The sequence below is a fragment of the Anolis sagrei genome, chromosome 1 (genome assembly GCF_037176765.1).
Source record: "Anolis sagrei isolate rAnoSag1 chromosome 1, rAnoSag1.mat, whole genome shotgun sequence".
NCBI classification, from domain to species: Eukaryota; Metazoa; Chordata; class Lepidosauria; order Squamata; family Dactyloidae; genus Anolis; species Anolis sagrei.
The window spans coordinates 43,232,052-43,252,393 of NC_090021.1; the positions used below are offsets into that span (position 1 = coordinate 43,232,052).

Sequence of the window (20,342 nt, forward strand, 5' to 3'; positions counted from 1 at the left end):
ATCCGGATCCGTCACAGTCTGGTTTCAGACCGGGTCATGGAACTGAGACAGCCATTGGTTGCCTTAGTGGATAATCTCCGCAGAGAGCTCGACAGGGGGAGTGTGTCTCTGTTAGTTCTCCTGGACCTCTCAGTGGCCTTCAATACCATAGACTACGGTATCCTTCTGGGAGTACTGTTCTGCAGTGGTTCCAGTCCTTTCTGGAGGGTCGTTCCCAGAAGGTGTTGCTGGGAGACTCCAGATCGACCCCACAACCATTCTTCTGTGGGCTCCCGCAGGGCTCAGTATTGTCCCCCGTGTTTTTCAACATCTACATGAAGCCATTGGGTGAGATCATCCGGAGTTTTGGAGTCTGACGCCATCTGTATGCAGATTACTCTATTTCTCCTATCCACCAGATGCTAAGGAGGCTGTTGAAGTTCTGAACCGGTGTCTGGCCGTTGTGATGATCTGGATGAGAGTGAGCAAATTGTTGAATCCAGACAAGAGAGAGGTCCTCCCGGTCAGTTGCAAGGCCGAACAGGGTATAGGGTTACAGCCTGTGCTGGATGGGGTCACACTCCCCTTGAAGGCACAAGTTTGCAGCTTGGGAGTCCTCCAGGAGTCATCGCTGAGCCTGGAATCTCAAGGTGCAGTGGTGGCTAGGGGGCTTTTGCAGAATTAAAACCTGTGCACCAGTTGCGCCCATACCTTGGGAAGTCAGACTTGGCCATGGTGTCTATCCTCTCGTCACATCTAGGTTAGATTACTGCAACGTGCTCTACATGGGGTTGCCTTTGAAGACTGCTCGGAAGCTTCAAATAATCCAGCGAGAGGCAGCCAGGTTAATAAATGGAGCGACATACAGGGAGCACACAACTCCCATGTTACGCCAGCTCCACTGGCTCCCAGTTTGCTACTGAGCACAATTCGGAGTGCTAGCTTGGGCCTATAAAGCCCTAAATGGCCCTGGCCCAATTTACCTGTCAGAAAGCATCTCCCTCTACGAACCATCGTGGAGATTACGATCTTCTGGGGAGGCCCTGCTCTCCATCCCGCTACTCTCTCAGGTATGACTGGGAGGGACAAGAGAGAGGGCCTTCTCAGTGATTGCCCCTCGGCTTTGGAACTCCCTTCCTAATGAGATCAGGTCAGCCCCCTCTCTTGTCCTTTAGAAGGATGATAAAAACGTGGCTGTGGGGCCGAGCCTTTGGGACTGTGTAATGAGGCGGTGGTAGGAACTCTTAGTATGCCGACCAAATTTGATATGGCTGTTGGGACAGTTTTAACTAGAGGATTTTAACATCAAGATAAGTGATTTTAAGGTTTTTGTATGTGCGTAGTCTAGTAAGTTTTCACATTGAACGTTTGCAGTTTATATGTGCTCCGCCCTGAGTCCCCTTCAGGGTGAGAAGGGAGGAATATAAATGCTTTAAATAAATAAACAATAAATGTTTCTGATCTCAAGAAGCACACTACTCCCTCATAGCACCAGCTCTAATGGATGCCAGTGCATTCCCAGACACAATTCAAAGTGCTGATTTTGATTTCAGAGCCCTTTAAGGCTTGGGTACAGGTTATTTGAAGAACTGTATCTCCCATTCTGAGTCTATTAAGGGCCAAAGGTTGTTTGAAGATAACTTTTTTTGACATCAATTTTTACAACCATTTCTGGGACCAAGGGAAGACCATCAAGAGGGACTTCTTGATAGCTGCTCCTACACTTTGGGATGGCCCTGTTCCTTGTTTTCTTTCCCGTAGCAGGTAATGGAAGAGTGTTGGGCTGTTAATGCTATATTGTACTGTTTTGCAGATTTTTAAATGGATGTTATGTAGTTTGTAAAACACATTGTAATATTTTTAATATTTAACTTTTAAATTTATAAACTTTGTTTTTTCAACCTTAAACTTTTATTCTAATTTTTGTATTGTTTTAAACTTGTATGGTTTTTATATTCCTTGAGTACTATGTGTTACTGAGAGAAGGAAGAATATATATGAATAAAATAATAAAATAATTGTCCTACAGGTATGTGTAAAGTTAATGTATCTCTCACAGGAAACCACCACTGAAGCATTAGGCATTTGAAGAATTGCTTTTTGATACAGAATTTTAATTCAAACCATAGCTGCATTTTGTGATTGGCAAAGAATTCCTGTTATGTCTTCCAGTCAGCCATTCTCTTGAAAATCCACAAGCTAGACTAGTACAATTTAATATACTTGCAGGACTGAATCAAGGACAAGATACGCAAAAATCCATATTATCAAAATAAAATATCCTCAGTCTCTTGGTCAAAACATAGAAGACATGTTATTTCTATACAAATCATTCTTATTTAATCTTAAAGAAAAGAGGAGAAATCAAGAGGAACTTTCTATTAAAATACTGGATGATACAAATCAGTCAAATATAATTACTTAGATTGGAAACAGGCCAGAACCTTAGCATCTTATTTGAAGAAAAATCATGATGAGATTATTGACCTTGTAAATGTATATTTTAGATTGGAGTTGAAAGCTTCCAATTGTGATTTTCTTTCTCATCTTTTTCATAAATAATTAAGGCTTTCAACCCTACTTTAAAAGAAACCCTTTCCCTTGTGATTCTTAGGGCAGTTGAGGATATTTCTATAGTTTGCTGAGAGATGGTGGTGAAATAATTCATTTTATGCTAGGGACATCAACAGCACTGCAAATTGACTTTGCAATAGAGTGGGGAAGGAGAACACAGAAAATTTAAGTCAGCAAGTGTTGTGCAGGAATCAGGAACCAGTAGCAACCTACACAGGGCTGCCACTGCCATTTTGTTTTATGCAGAGGATCGGTCCATCTCCTTCATACTAGGTTTCAAAAGGGGTGTGTGTGATGTTTTGGAAACCTAGTACTAAGTTGCAGGCTGAGGTTATGTTCTTGTGGACAACAAGTTAAACATGAGCCATTAATGTCATGCGGCGGCAAAAAAAAGCCAATGGGAATTTGTCCTGCATAAATAGGAGTATAGTGTCTAGATCCAGGGAAGTCATGCTACCCCTCTATTCTGCCTTGGTCAGACCACATCTGGAATACGCTGTCCAATTCTGGGCATCGCAATTGAAGGGAGATGTTGGCAAGCTGGAATGTGTCCAGAGGAGGGCGACTAAAATGATCAAGGGTCTGGAGAACAAGCCCTAGGAGGAGCAGCTTAAACAGCTGGGCATGTTTAGCTTTCAGAAGAGAAGGCTGGGAGGAGACATGATGACCATGCATAAATATGTGAGGGGAAGTCATAGGGAGGAGGGAGCAAGCTTGTTTTCTGTTGCCCTGGAGACTAGGTCGCGGAGCAATGGCTTCAAACTACAGGAAAGGAGATTCCACCTGAACATTAGGAAGAATTTCCTGACTGTGAGAGCTGTTCAGCAGTGGAACTCTCTGCCCCGGAGAGTGGTGGAGGCTCTTTCTTTGGACACTTTTAAATAGAGCCTGTATGGCCATCTGTTGGGGGTGCTTTGAATGGAATTTTCCTGCTTATTGGCAGGGGTTGGACTGGATGGTTCATGAGGTCTCTTCCAACTCAAGGATTCTATTCTATGATTCTTAACTCTTGACAAGCTGAAAGTGTTTGTCTAATACATTATGTGAATTTTAGGGCAAATTTTCAACTGTTTCTTGTGTTAGTTCCTTTTAGGCTGATAAATTTAAGAGCTCTCCAGAGATGTTTCAAGAGAGAGCTTTCAGTGTCACTCAAATGTTTTATTTCCACATTTAAACAGTACCTGGATAAACACATTTTCTTATCCTGGGAGAGAGATTGCTGCTCAGAAACCTGCAATGATGTGCACCCTAAGCCTCAAATAATATAGCAGAGTGTATTTAAAAGTAAGCCTGCATGCTGTAACTTTATAAGAACGATGTAAGAAAAGCTTGGTATAAAACATAGTTAAAGTTGCAATCCTTTTTGTATCTTACAATCGACATTATGACTAGCATGAACAAGACACCTGGATGCACACTTAAAAGAACAATAATTTTCCACTTCATCCTCTCCTAAGAAGCTTGGAAGCTTTTTGCACCCAAGATAGCCTCCTAGTCTTAATGGCATGCGCTTTATCTTCTTTAAGTTCCGAAGGCTTTCCTCTGCTTTCCAGTTCTTTGCTTTGTTTCTTCTGCACCAGTTTCTATAGCAACGCCTTCTAACAGTAAATTACACTGGCACTAATATATGTTTCACTACAGAGTACTAATTATGCCAATGTGAGCCATTTAAAAAAACTACATTGTAACCCCAAAGGATGCACAGCGCCAGTTATGGGAAGTTTGTGTTTTTCATTTTTTAACAGAACACAGTGTCCTTCAGCAGTGAAACTGAACTCTATTGTTAGTGTACTATAACCGTGGGAAGGCACATCTTCGAGATACGGATGAGTACCAAGGCGATTGCTAAGGAACAAAGAGGATATTTTAGACCTCCCATGTCCAAATGCAGCTGTTGAAAAGTGCTCAAGTTTGACCATGTTTAAGTGGTAACTACGAAGTACAGTGGAATCTTGCTTATCCAACGTGCTGTATTATCCAATGCAGCCCACGGTGGGAGAAAGAATGAACCCTTGTCTGTTTTGGTGATAAATTAGTAAATACACTAATTACGTTACTGTGTATTGAACTGCTTTTTCTGTTGATTTATTGTAAAATATGATGTTTTGGTGCTTAATTTGTAAAATCATAATGTAATCATAACATAATTTGACATTTAATATGCTTTTCCTTAATCCCTCATTATTATCCAACATTTTAGCTTATCCAACATTCTGCCGGCCCGTTTATGTTGGATAAGTGAGACTCTACTGTAATTCTGAATTTATAGCAGGGTTACAATATATTTATAGGGCAAATGGCACATACTTAATTGCACAACAAGTCATGTAGTGGTTTTCTCTATGCTTTAAAAGGGAAAACAATGTTGACTATTTTCAAATAGTTCACTGCCTTGAATGTGTGAAAGACAGGTGACTTGTAAATTGTTTTTAAAAAACCCAGTAAAATGGGAACAAGTCAGCACAGAAAAGACATATCCTGTTACTGATTCTAGGTACTTAAGGAAGGAGTGAGTGAGTTCAAGGATGGATCTCTCAGTTGTCCAAAGATTGATGAAATATGAAAATGTCTTAACTAATATGATCTTGGGGAGAGAGGAAGGGAATTCATGTACAAATGCAATGAAAAACAAACAGCACTAAAAGAATTATAGATTTAGAAGTGACTATGAGGGTCATACAATCCAACCCCCTAAAATGCAAAAGCACTCCCAAAATGTGCAATCCAGTCACTACTCAGAAATATCTGTTTAAAGATGTCACCATGCTCCAAGGTTGCTTATTTCACAGCTGAACAGCTCTTACCATCAGAATGTTCTTCCTAATATTTAGGTGGAAACTCTCTTCCTGCAGTTTGATGTCATACAACCATTTAGTGTTTGTCCTTGTTCTACTATTTTAGAAATATTTTATTTCTGTAAATTTCAAGATCTTTCTCCTTTAGAAGTTTCTTTCAACAAATAAATAAAAGTATTTCACTTCTTTCACATAACAATGCTGGGGTCCGTTCTATGGCAACAGTTTCAATCACAGAATCAAACAACTGTAAGGGTCCACAAGGGCCATGCAGTCCAACTCCCTCTCATGCAGGAACATACATCTAAAGAAAAGAATAGGCATTCAGCCTATGTTTTCAGATATCTAAACAAGGAGAGTTCTCTGCCTGCTGATACAGTCTACGGTTGAAAAGTTCTACTGTACAGACACTAGTCTCTTTTCCTGAGGATGAGGAACTGTTGGTGCAAACCCTGTGGATTTCTTCTATAAGCAAGTTAAAATCCATTTAACAACAGCTTTGCCAAGCCCACATTTCTGTCAAGAATATAATGCAGAACCTTATGAAAAGCCTTTCTGAAATCAAGATCTTAGAGCATTCTAATGATTCAGCAAACTTGAAACTCTGTTTACAAAGAAATAAAAATTACTGTCATTACTTGCTTTTGAGAAACTCATGTTGATTTTCAGTAATCACATCGTTTCATTCTAAGGGCTCACAATAATACAACTCAAAACCAAAAAAAAAAAATACACAATAAGCAATAACAATAACATTCAGCATTTAAAAACCTATGGCCAGGCCAAATGTAATAATTAAAATTTAAAATGCTGGGCATGAACAAGGTAGGGTAAACTAGGATAGGATTTTTAAGGAAAGATGAAGGCATGCAGACAATCCTAAATCAATATTAAAGTGCATTTGAGGACATATTGCTAAGAGTTTTCCTTATTCTGGGAAGGCACACTGGAACAACCACGTTTTCAGGCTCCTCCTAAAGATTGCCAATGTTGGGGCATGTCTGATGTCCTTAGGGAGTGAATTCCATAGTCGAGGGGCCACCACCAAGAAGGCCCTCTCCCTCGTCCCCACCAATTGCGCCTGCGAAGGAGGTGGGAGCGTGAGCAGGGCCTCTCCAGATGATCGAAGAGACCTTTTAAATGATATTGTCTAGAATTGTTCCCAAGTACTGAAGTACATCTGGAATTGTATCAGGATTGATGGACATTGCATCACATTGTTGCACATATTTCACTCACGGCTGAATAAAATCCGAATATTTGTCCTTTCAGCTGTCTACCAGGACTTCACCTATTCTCTAAGACAGTGGTTCTCAACCTGTGGTTCTCCAGATGTTTTGGCCTACAACCCCCAAGAAATCCCAGCCAGTTTCCCAGCTGTTAGGATTTCTGGGAGTTGAAGGCCAAAACATCTGGGGACTCACAGGTTGAGAACCACTGCTCTAAGAATTCTCAAACATTAGAGACACAGGCTTTGAGAGTTCATCTGCAAGTACTTTTAGTGTTTCTAGATCAGGCATGGGCAAACTTGGGCCCTCTAGCTGTTTTGGGCTTCAACTCCCACAATTCCTAACAGCCTCAGGCCCTTTCCTTTTCCTTTTCTTAAACGGCTGAGGGGGAAAAGGACAGGGCCTGAGGCTGTTAGGAATTGAAGTCCAAAATACCTGGAGGGCCCAAGTTTGCCTATGCTTGCTCTAGATGAAGTTCATCTGGGCCAGGAAAGTGCTTGTGCATCTGAATTCATTTAAGGTAGCTACCTATTCCTTTGTTATCCTCTTCCTACCTATTCCTTTGTTATCTTGGGCTGCTGCCCCTCCACTCTATTTTTTATTTTAAATACTTTGAACACCATTTTTCTTTGTGGAAAACATTGAGGCAAAGTATAAGGCAAATAATACTGTTTCTCTAAATCAGTCATTAGTACATTTTCATATTTTCCATGTAATGGGCCTACTGCTTCCTTGTTTTTCCTCTTGCTTCAAACATAGCTATAGAATCCACTTTTAATTATTTTTAATGTCTGAAATAACTGTTCAAGTAACAGTCAAATAACAGTTAAATGATAACAGTTCAAATAACTGGCCTACCAAATGTAGTATTAATTTCCTTTCCAGAGGAAATGTAAATAAATTCACAAATGGGTCTAAAGCACTCACAGTATAGTGATAACAGTCTAGATAACTTCTGAATAAATATATTTTAAGTGCCAATTCTGACATTTTTTTCTGAGTTGTGTCACATGGAGAAAGAGAAAATAAATCTTTCAGTGCATTTGTTAAAGTGCCTTTCATTTCAAGGCAGATAAGACAATAGCAATAGATGAAATGTATGTGTCCATTACAGTAATAATTATGTAAAACTTATCATTTATGCCTACCTTCACAGAATCTCTATGGAACAATACAATTTAACAAAAATGCCATAATGAACAAGTATAATTTATTATAAGCTTCTGCAGATCGCTTTCACTCAGGATGCAACTGAAATCAACCACTTGGTAAGAAATAAGTTGCTGTTAAATGAATTGTTTTGTTGGAAGTCTTCTTACTAATGTATATAATGTTGTACACACCATCAATTTTAAGTAGAGTTATTGAAAGCAGACATGTATAGTGGTTCCTGTGTTTGATGACAACTCTGGAGACCAGGGTTCAAATCCATACTCAGCTATGAAAGCTCACTGGGTGACCTTGGCCAAATCACACTCTCCTGGCCTTCAGAAGAAGGCAAAGGCAAACTGACTGTGAAGAAATCTTGCCCAGAAAACCTCATGATAGATTCACTTTTACATTGCCATAAGTCATAGATGTCTTGAGGGCACATAACAATAAAAAGCTCTTAAAACAGTCTGAACTGAAATAAACATTCTGGGATGTGACAAAAAATTCAATCAAATCTTTAAGTGTATAGCTTGAAAAACAAGAATAACTTTAACAAGCCCTATATACTATCTTCCAAGACATCAGGATAGTATGGAACTGAACTCAGACTTGTTCACTAAAATAGCCATCACTAAGTATAGGGTGAGGCAGTATAACTTCCTTTTTTCAAAACTTAATAAAACCCATTGTATGAATCAGATTTTTTTAATATAATGTAGGCGCATACCTAAAGTTTTGTTTTACGTAGTTTTGAAGATCAAATTAGGTAGGTGACGTCCCCCATTCTCCATTCACTGAGTAAACCGATTTCTGGTGTTTGTCATGACTCTTGCCAGCATATCAGGCGTTATGTTGGCAATTTCTTCCTGGATGTTGGTCTTCAAATCTTGCAGGGTCCTTGGACGGTTCACATAAACACAGGACTTCAAAAAAAAAAACCCCATAGAAAAAAAATCACAAGGGGCCAAATCTGGAGAGCGGGCTTGGCCACTCCAAAGCCGCTCGAAAAGTAGGCCTCAATGGCAAAAGCACGCTCCTCACTGATCCAATGCATGATGGCGACTGAGCTGTGTCAGGACAAAACTTTATACTCTCGCCTCCTGAATGAGACCACTAGTGCTCCATTACGTCTTCAACCGACTGAATGGCGCGCATTTTAAAAAAGGAAGTTATGCTGCCTCACCCTGTAGAACAGAATGTGAGTACAACTGAATGCTCCGAATGTTATTTTGTGCCATTGGCTCAAGACTAGTTAAAGAGAAAAACTTGAGAAAAAAGCTTAAACTTTAAATGTTTATAAAATTTTCATTCCCTGTCCACTAAACTACAAGTAATAGGGTTGTAGAAGAGGAAAACCTATGTTGTTGTAGTAGTAGTGTGCCTTCAAGTTGTTTCTGACATATGGTGACCCTAAAGTACATTTATCACAGGTTCAGAGGAGTTTTGCCTTTGTCCCTTTCGGAGGATGGGAGAGTGTGACTTCCAGAAGATTTCACTGATTGCAACCATTCGTGATCGTTTTGCAAATGTACCAATTTCACAAACCAATATTGTAGGATATTATAATGGCATTTAAACATAAAACAACCCAATTCTTTAGAAATTCTTCCTCATAATAATATATTTATCTTCACTCCAAACCTCAGAACATCACAAATATGTAGACTTAAGCCTTATTTTAAATCAACATAATCAAATAATCAAATTGCGCATGTGTGTGTGTGTATGTATGTGTGTATATACATATATGTATTTTGCACTTTTCTCAACTTTAAAATTTGTCTACTTCTATCATTGCCACAACTGAAAACAGAGAAAATATGTTTTGTTCCATAAATGCTGAAACACTTCATGTGATATTAAACATTTCATGATAAAATGCACATCTTGGAAATGAAAGCCAACATCACTTAGGAAATGAACTGCATGTTTCAGTGCTTTCTTTGCAATAACCTTTATTACAAAGAACAGTTTGCCCTGGGTTATTCAACAAAACTAGTGATGCAACTGCTTGCATGTGTAAGTTGCTATGGAAGCTCTAAGGATGTAGGATTAATTGGCAGTGACAAGCTATTCAGTTGTAATAATCTATCTCAAGAGCTTTAAAATTAATTAAACTGAAAGCTCAAAATATTATTTTACAGTTAAAAACTTTGGTTACTAAACACTGGATATTCATTTTACCAAAGACATGTAATTTAAAATCTAATGGGAAAATATTCAAGTGCCTGACCTCAAATGTTGGCAATTTTAAAAAAAACTATATAGAGACTTGTATAGAATTAATTTTCTATCTTATTACAAAGAAGTATTTTAAAGGAAAACATATAACACTGGTTTATAATGGAAAACCTTGATAAAATAAGATACATTTCAACTTTATCAGAGCACAGAATTTCAAAACTTAATGAGAAAAGAAAACCAGTTTTACTTCTAATATTGAAGCAAGCTGTATTTTTGAAATAATGAAGCAGGCAGGAGGTGGAGTCACTGCCAGCATCTTTCTCCTGCTACAAGAAGCAGATTTGGATGCCAGGAAGTTGCTGCAGCCACAGTAGGAACAGCAATGGGTAGGCAATTGCCATGTGAAAATTTGCCAGATAATGTACAAATTACGAGACATCCAAGATGTACAGGCTTCAGTTACAAGGAATAATTCAATCTTATTTGCTATATAACCGTCCACTGCTATATAACCGTCCACTGCTAAAATCAAAAGGCACCCATTGATATGGCTGAAATCAATCCATGCTGTATTAATAAAATAAAGATGCAATTTAAAATAAAAATGACAAAATAGAGGAATGGTGACTGCAGTACGAGAAAAATGTTGCCTGAATATAATACTTGTCCTTTCTTTATATTAGAATAGGTAAATTACTAAATGTATTAGTAGGTTTACTTCTGCTTGGCACAATTTACCTTTCTCTTTCACTATGCAATACAGAATGTGAACTTCATTTCAGTCCAGGGCTACTCTGCATCCTTGTTAGATGTGGGGAACTGAATAATGTCTTCCTTAATATTAGAGGTCTTAGAGAAAATTTCTGAATATCAAGTTTTTTGTGTTTTTTTAATTGTATAATACATAGAAACATACCATATCAAGTATATATAAACACGGTCACATTCTTTTAGCTCATAGGAATTACTATGTTTTAATCTAATGCTTATAATCTTATTGTTGATTTTGTTATTTGGTTATGCTGTATTTTTATATGTTACACTGATTGGATGTGTTGTTAATTGTTTATTTCATTGTATGTATTTTACTGTGCTGCACTTTATTATGTTATTTATGTTGTAAGCAGCCCTGAGTCCCTTGGGGAGAAGGGGTGGGATAGAAATAAACTATTATGATTATGATAATGATTATTATTATTGCCCAACACAATAGAACAAATTAAGGAACTATTTAGTCACAGAGTCAACTGGAATGCACAAAAAGTAGATAACTACCAAAGACTAATAATTGCTGCTCTGAATTGTCATAAATAGTAAGTGTGAACAGTATTGGTGAGAAGAAATTGGTAAAAAAATAGTGTCCCCGATTGACATACAATTGGACAATAAATGCACACTTCAAATGATGTGTGTTGACAAGGAAATGAAAGGGAGAACAATCAGGACAATATGTCCATTGCGTCATCTTTATTAAAGGAAATAGCAGTGTGGGATAAAGGAATGCTCAAGCAAGGTAGTGAAAAATAGAGGCAGGGTGGTTGTAGCAAGAAAGCAAAGTTGCCTGAATATAATACTTGCCATTTCTTTTTATTAGAATAGGTAAATTACTAAATGTATCAGAAAGTTTATCTCTGCTTAGCACAGTTTACCATTCTCTTTCACTATACAATGCAGAATGTGAATTGCATTTCAGTCCAGTGCTACTCTGCATCCTTGTCAGATGTGGAGAGCTGAACATTGTCTTCCTTAATATTTTATTTATTTGTTCGTTTATTTATTTATTTAGTTTTGGTATTCCTATCCCACCTTTCTCAAGCCCGAAGGCGACTCAAGGCGGCTTACATATTGGCAGCAATTTGATGCCACAACAGTCCACAATATATAGTTAAAACATTTATAACAACATTATCAAATCCATATAAAAACAATTAAAAACATATAATAACCAATGTCTTCCTGTTAATCTCATTTCAGTAGCATCATTTAAGCTGTTCCATGTTTCAATCTTACATAATTCCATATTTGTCTATTGCACTGCATTTCCGAAAGCTTGTTCAAAGAGCCAGGTTTTTCCCTTTTTTTGGAAGGTCAGGAGGGAGGGGGCCGATCTAATATCCCTAGGGAGGGAGTTCCACAATATTAGAGGTCTTAGAGAAAATTTCTGAATGTCAAGAATACATAAACATGGTCAGATTCTGATTTACTCTGTACACCACTGAGGTGCTTCTGAAGGTTGGGTGCATGAAGAAGTAGCAAAATTAAAGAGAGAACACAATTCAACAGGCATTGTGGGAGAACACCCAATCAGTACAATGTGTGGAATGCCTATTGACAGATGGACAATTAAGAACAGCCCAATCTGTTTCTCTGTCTGTGACCTTTAGGGAAATTTCTTTTACATCTTTGAGAAGTTTTTTTAAAAAACAAACAAGCAAGACAAAGGGATGGTGCTAATCTGCATAATTCATCACTGCCCTTTTTTGAGACCGCAAGAGAGATTTGTAATGTAAGGACAGCATCAAAAATACATAAATATAGAATAAAAATAGGCAAAACCTTTATAATTTTCCTGTAATTGTTTTTATCCTTTAAAATGTTTCTTCTTCTTCAAGTGGCTAGACATTCATGCCCAAGGCAAATGACTACTCACTGTGAACAAGGAAGCAAAAATCTTTCCACATCAGCAACAAGGTGAGTTTTGTAAAACCTTCGGCATCATATTCTACCACACCACTATTTGTAAAAAAAGATATAAATTATTAATACTGAAGCATATAACTGAATTAGAATATAATCACAGATCAGATGGTATGTACCTGCCATCTGGTCACTGCATATCTACAAGTAGCACATCATCACAGGACCTAATGTTGTGCATTCTTTCTTTTCCCATTTATTTCACATGTACCAGAGGAGAAAACTGAAAGTTAGGCATGTGTGGTATCAAGCTCCCAGATATAAATGCAACAGGTTTGCTCTTTAAGCTCTATTATGCTCTGTGAGGGGACTCTCCCGCACATATACCTCTCTGATTGCACACAGAGGGTACCTGCTCAATATTTATACTTGTTTTGATACCAGTAGGTACCTACAAAGTCAGGTGATAATACACAGAATAAATATGTAATCTTCAAAAGAAATTGAAAAGAGATAATCAAACACAGCAATTCTTAATGTTGAGATTTGAATTATGCTATTGTTGTTGGTTTTGATGCTTGTTTTTAATATTGTTATAATGTTGTTTTTATTTTTCCCCAAATTGATGTTATGCATTTTAATGTGTTACGTTTCACTCTGTTGATTGGGCTTGGCCCCATGTAAGCTGTTCTGGGCCCCTTCGGTGAGATGGAGGCAGGGTATAAAATAAAGTTATTAATATTATATTATCTATAATAATAATAATAATAATAATAATCTGCATAATTATAACTGAGTATGCTTTCTGACAACCTGTGTGAAGAAGTGTTCAACTGGGATTTCAGGAATCAGGAGTCCAAATCCCTGCTCAACCAAGTAAACTGCTGGGTTACCTTGGAGAAATCATACTCTCACAACATTAGAGGCAAGAAATGGCAAATCTCTCCTAAACAAATCCTGCCAAGAAAAACCCTCAATAGCTTTCTTCAGGGTTACCATAATCTGGAAATGATGTGAAGGCACCCAACATACATGTATACAGGCTGTTTGGAGCATAAATATTATATGTTATTTAACTGTTCTCTGTGGTGGTGGGAAGTAGTTCTACTTACACAAAGTGGAGCATGCAATTTTTTTTACATCATGTTCACTTTATATATCTTCCTTGCTTCTCTAAAACTTGTTCTAGAGTACTGAGGGGCCTTCTAGAATCATGGGTGTTTTCCCAAGTACACGAGAAAAGCAAAGATCAGACCTCTTACAATCTACAAGGTGAAACACTTTCTGCTAGTGTAAAGCTACCACTGGTTAAAATTTATTTGAAAAATTTATCTGAAAAACAATCAAATGAATCTCACCAGGCTAAGTTCTCTTCTAGGTTTTTGTTATGTGTTCCATCTCAATACAAATCAACTTGAGCATATCCTTGTAGTGAAACATTTGATAGTTTGAGAGCAAAGGAAGCATGATATTATTTAGTAGTTTGCAATTGGGTGATTGCTTTTTAAAAAACCCAATAGAAGTTGTAAGCTCATTCTGAACTTGATTATAATGAGAGACAAATCTGAGAATGCCTGCCATAGATGTGGGTGAAACATCAGGCAAGAATGCTTCTGAAACATGGCCATACAGCCCGGAAAATTCACAACAACCGAATTCCAGAAACGTAAGCCCAGAATTGGACAGTTGTAATAGGAAGGGACAGGGGACAGGCTTTTCCTCATTTCAGTTACAATCACTATCTTCCCCCAAAGAGATGGCTATTAGTGCTTGAAGAAACCTACCATTGCTATCCCCACCAAGTTTAGGCTTCTACAGAGTCTGAACGGATATTATATGCAACACTACTGATTTCCACTTGAATCCTAGGTTCAACTTTTAAAATTGGAAGAGTTCCTTTAATTCATAGGAGAATTTTGATCTAACAAAGGTATTTGCCAGTCAGAATGATATGCAACTTCCTCCCAATTCTCTTTTTGCAATGACTTCCTCACTGTAGCACCTTCTTCAGATGATACAGAAGATGCTAGAATTGGTGATAATCACCTGCTTCCATTCCTTGTCAGCCTTTCTTGTGTTGTTAAGGAAGCAGTGCAAAGGGCTAACAAGGGCTGCAATTCTAAATATTCACACTTTGAACAACCAGTACTTGTACTGTTCATAGACACAGACAGGATTAGTAGCTGGCTAGGGAATGAAAGAAACTTATTTTGGTTGTATCCCATTAAAAAAGTGAAAGATAAATACTTACGTTCCAAAATGACTGAGAAAGGCTGCAATATATTCTCTTCTTTTGTGGTAACCCTGAATAACATACTGTACCTACATCAGAAAGTAAGAAAAAAAAACAGTAATGATATGATAAAGATAAATGAAAGTACCATTTTTTATAGCTGTTTTACTTGGAAATGGTCATTTTCCCATCTTTATCCCATAATGCACACATTTTCAATGTACACCGCTGAAGAGGTTGTAGAGAACTGTTTTAACACTACTCAGCAACAACAAAAAAAAAAAAACAGTGAGTAAAATCACTCACATAAGAACTACTCAGTATACTTATTACCCTATTTATCAATAGATGTATTAATACTTAAGATGCTGTAAATGTGTTTACAACAGATTAACATACTATCTTCTGGAACTGAACAGTGTTAGCTAGATACGAAATAACCTACAATAGAAGCCCGAAAGTTACAAAACATTGTGAAACACATCAAAGAAAAAATGTTATACTTATTCCACTTTGCTGATATTTCCTTTGCCAATACTGAAGTGCTTAGGCTAGAGAAATGTGCCTGCCTTCCAAATGGAAGGCAGGCACAATGCCACAAAACACTGAGTTATAGAAGTACTTGAGAGATGTTGTTCTTTGTGTATATTCTGGACCATATAATTCCTCATTATTGTGTGAGAATGGTAACTTTCTACAACCTCTTACAGGATGAAAGAAAATGTATATGTTGTTTATATTGGCTGTGTTAATGTTGGATTACCTTGACTGGCAAACAGCTGTGCTAAATTACTTGACATAACTATGATACAATCAGTGCTAAGAGCTATGTTACACCCTCTCAAAAATAAAATAATTCTATTTATAAAATTGGATTAATTACAGTTTATACCGAGATGCTTATTTTGAATGCTTTGAGTGGGATCAAAAATATTACTCTGGAAATAGAAAAAAAAAAAAAACAGATTAGGTAGGGGTTTTTTTTAAAAAAGAAAAGGTTAAAAGCAGGCTTATGTACTTGAAAACAATATAAAAAAACCTTCAATGGGCAGCTACAACAAAAACAGCTTAGAATAATTATAGAAATGCATTTGAAATAATGTTTTATAAAATGGAGCTTTCAAAGCTTCCTTTAAATGAGAATGTTTTTTAAAAGCACAAATCTAAATTATTTGATAACCAGCTTGCTTAAAGCTTTGACCTAATGTTACATTTTAGAAACTGTGAGGCTATAATCCAAAAAAGGACTATGCATAGTCTTCTCAAACACCTCTGTTATTAGACCACATCCTCAAAATGAAAGTACCAGGATGACTATATTACCATCAGGCCTGATGGCTTGCCTTTAGGTAACATGGAAATTTTGTCAGGTATATTTAGGCCACTTGAATTCTATCCTAAATAGATGTTTTCTAAGAAACTTCAAATGTTTTCTATCCCTGAATGCACAACCACTATCTTTTGCAGTTGTTTGAAGCACAGCACCTTTGGAATAAACACCAATAAAGGTCAGATGCTTGGGTTTCTACTAATATAATATAATCAGATTTCCACAATCATTGGGGTTAGAGGTACAGGGTGCCCAAGAAAGACATTGCTATTTTTTTTTTTACCTGAAGGAGCACCTCTCTAGAAATTTCTAAATCTTCCAGCATGACTCCATGGTTGATTTCCACTGGAAGCTGACCAAATAATTTCACTGAAGACCTAGAGATCACTAGGTTATCAAGCAGGAACAGAGGATGTTGATCATAGAGTCACAATGGAGGATCTAGAGATTCCTAGTGGGAACATTTTAATTAAATCTTTGAATCATCAAATCTGAAAAGTTAAAACTGCAAATGTGGAGAGGTAAGTGTAGTTGGCTCCTTTTTTATTACATTTACAGAGAAGGAAACTTTGTTTTTGTTTCAGTCCATTATAGTGCCAATAACAATCACCAATGTTGCTATAGATCCAGGGAGGTTCTGCAACATGGCACCTTCTGGATGCTTTTGGGCTACAATTCCAAAAAGTTCTGACCATTGGTAATATTAACTGGTGTATATGGAAATTATAGTTCAGCATGTCTAGTGTTTCTTCTTTTAAGTTATAGTTTTCTTATTTATGTTTGTAAGCAGCTCCTCATCAAAAAGTGGTTTTCTAGCTACTTAAAATACTTGGACAGATGCAAATATTTATTATATAACCTAGCACTTACCACCGTTTCTTAAAAATAGAAAATAATACAACTGATTCAAAAGGTTTCTGTTGGAAGCAGAATATTTTCTCTCTCTGAATATACAGTTAGCCAATAGGACAATGCAGTAGTTGACTGGGAGATATTTTAGGTGTGACTGATTTTCAAGCATACTCAGAGGGAACATGGGCTCTTTTGTCATTTAATGAGGGGAAATCCTTCCTCTTTAGTATCACAATGGCTTTTGAAACTTTTTCCACTTTGGAAAGGTGGGGAAATGATGCTCAAGAAATATGGCCTAATGTACAGAAAAGTCACTCTTGTAATAAATAAGAGAATGTAGCTCTTTAGCATTTTGTATTGGTAACATCTTTCAAAGAAAAAATGTAGTTTACTTCTGATGACTATATTACCTTGTTGGTTAACAGCTGGCATACTTGGGGCACATAATCAATGAGGCAGCCACCACCTGGAAAAGCAGGTATATGAAGGGCAGAAGATCCTCCAAGAGCACTAGAAAGACACATCAATTTAATATTAGATACCGATTCTGTGATTCTTATTAAACCTTTTTCTTTTCCAAATGTCTTATTTATTAAGAATAATGATTTCCCTAAATATATAAATATCTGAGTACAAAGAAGTTAATATTATATAGCCCCATTATATTACATTTATATCACAAATATAGAAGGATGTACATTTTCATTATTTCAATAGGACTACATGATGGTTTAGTCACTCTTGAAACTATGTTCAGTGACGAAGATTACTATCTAATTCTGGGCAAGTTTCTCAAACAAAACATCTAATATATAGGTGTTATGAAGATAAAATTTGTATGAATGTATATTTTAAAAAATCTATCATGATATGACACCAAAGAATTTGAAAAAATTATTGCATATTATATTTTGCAATGGATTGAATCTTGAATGTGTATGCCAATCAACTGTCAATTTTAATGAAGTGGTTCAAAAAGGAAAACACTTTCAGTTTTCTATCTACAGTGCTGATCAACACACACCAGCACTCTAAATGTCATGATCCAGTCCTTCTGTTTGCAGCTCATAAACAATACTTTCTCAAGCTTTAATCATACTGCTGTAAAATGCATGCCTTAGTCAGTGGCCTGTTAAAAAAAAGAAGTAAAACAATGATAATATTAATTATTAAGCACCCATAGGTCAAGTGCAATGGAATACATGCATTGGATCTCATGGATTCTGTGATCAAGTGTGTCTCTCTTTTCCTATAACACCATATGTGCACCCCCATAAATCCGTTCCAGAGTGGAATTTTAAAAAAGAAAAATCTTGATCTAATTTTCTCAGACATTTCAACCTCAAATGTCTTAGAAGTATAGGCAATGCTATTCGTTTCACTCAAAACACAATCTTCCAGACTGGCCATATTTTAATTTTCAAACAGTCTTGAAGGTCATGAAAACAGTAGCAAAATAAGCAGGCAATAGGTTCACTATTTTCTTCCATTGCACCTAACCCTTTGTTATAAAATACCTTCAGCAGGGACACTAGAATTCTGGATTTCTGGTTGTCTTGAGCAACATACAGCGTTCAGCAAATTCCATTTAATACAATGTTCCAAGAAATAAATATGTTCTAAGGCAATGAAAAAAATTAGTGAGGGGGAATCAGATATTATATATAGTATATATAAAATTCCATGGCCTCTTCTTTTGAAATCAGCAGCTAATAGCTAAAAAGTAAGCAATTTTAGTTGAAGGTAAGGGTCTTCACTACTTAAAACACAAGGTACAATACTTGCAAGAACAAGGAAATAACACCAATATATTTAAAGAAAGAATGCAGTATTATAACAGTGCTTCTTAACCTGAGGATTGGGACCCCGGGGGGGGGGGGGTCACGAGGGGGCATTCGAGGGGCCACCAACAACCATCAGAAAATATATATTTCTGATGGTCCTCTTTGGCAGAAAAGGCCAAATTAGGTTCAATTCCATCGTTGGTGGACTTCAGAATGCTCTTTGATAGTAGATGAACTATAAATCTCAACAACTACAACTCCCAAAATAACTCGTGGTTATTTTTCACTACATGCTTTAAATCTCAACAAATAAAAAAATTCCTAAGAGGGATAAGATCTAAAACAACATCTAAGTCACAGTTCCTACTGGATTAAATTTCATTCCATTCAACTGTTTTCACAGTGGAAAAAAAGAGCAAAAAAGCCAGATGATGATGGAAATCTTTTACTTGCATTTATTGCAGAAACTGAGAACAGTGAGGCTTGATTTTGTGAACCTCAAGCATGATAAAATAACATTTTAGTGATTCACTGAGAGATCCTTGGGTACTTTTTATACTTTAGACATAATGTCGTTTAGTGGATTATTTTAGATGATATAATGGCTCATCCATATGAAAATATGGAGGGTCAATATGGTATAGTGGAAACTACTGAATTCGGACTAGGACACTGTGGGTTCAAAGGTTGCATTATATGACTACCCAGTGTGGGATCTCTAATCATTCATATAATGCACCATGAGTTTCCTTACATGACTAGAAAGCCAGTGTGAGATCTCTAATCAGATCAAAATAGGGGCTGCCGGAATATAATATGCCTCACAAACTGGTTTCTAAAACATCACTCTAAAACTGGAAAAACTGTATAAAGATGTGGTCAGGAACAGCTGATCAGTACTTCAATGTTGTACACATTTAACATTGATTGTGAGCTAGTGTGCTGTTGTAGTTTAGATGTTGGACCGCGAAATAAGGACCTCAGAAAAGTTTTAGAGGAGGGTTATGACCAATCTCCTCTGACAAAATCTTGTCAAAAAGTTTCCAAGCTAAAAAAAAAAGGGAATGTTGGACAAATCATTCCCTCTACTGAGAAAAACCTTGAAAATTGCACTCTAAAAGCTTTAGGGGGAAAATAAGATAGAAGATGCATGGCACACACTTGCAACTCTGCATTGTTAGTAATCATCACCCTTCCTCTTCACTTACAGCGTTTGTGCCTGTCAAAATGTAATGCTTCAAAAGAATTCAAGGTCCAGGAACTTGATATTTGTTTGGTGAAAAAAAAACCCACTTGATATTCAATATTCATTCGGAGGAGTTTGCCACCATTAACTCCACTGAAATCTATAGCTTTCCCAACAAATGATTATTTGCACAAGGCAAGCTGTTTTTCTGTTTTGTATTACAGGAATAGTGGTAAAGCCATTCTGGTAATGTACGAACTTCTAAGAAACTAAGGCAGGCAGCCTTTGGGATACTATGAGAAAATCAGTTGTCTCTCCATTAAGGATAAGGCAGCTCTTCTCCAACATAATGCTCTCAAGATATTTTGAATGACAACACTCCCAAACTCTAATTGTTGGCCTTTCGC

The 20,342-nt window shown here is 36.9% G+C and overlaps 1 protein-coding gene across 3 annotated transcripts in view; it reads right to left on the minus strand.

Annotated features, from left to right (window-relative positions):
* Window positions 1–20,342, minus strand: part of BABAM2 (BRISC and BRCA1 A complex member 2) — a 142,894-nt gene that overhangs the window by 35,762 nt on the left and 86,790 nt on the right. For all 3 annotated transcript variants that reach the window (XM_060754111.2, XM_060754110.2, XM_060754109.2), the window contains exons 8-10: window positions 17,376–17,475; window positions 14,802–14,872; window positions 12,564–12,646 (exon numbers count right to left, since the gene is read on the minus strand). In XM_060754111.2, the coding sequence (XP_060610094.1) occupies window positions 12,564–12,646; window positions 14,802–14,872; window positions 17,376–17,475 (254 nt within the window). The remainder of the gene's footprint in view (window positions 1–12,563; window positions 12,647–14,801; window positions 14,873–17,375; window positions 17,476–20,342) is intronic.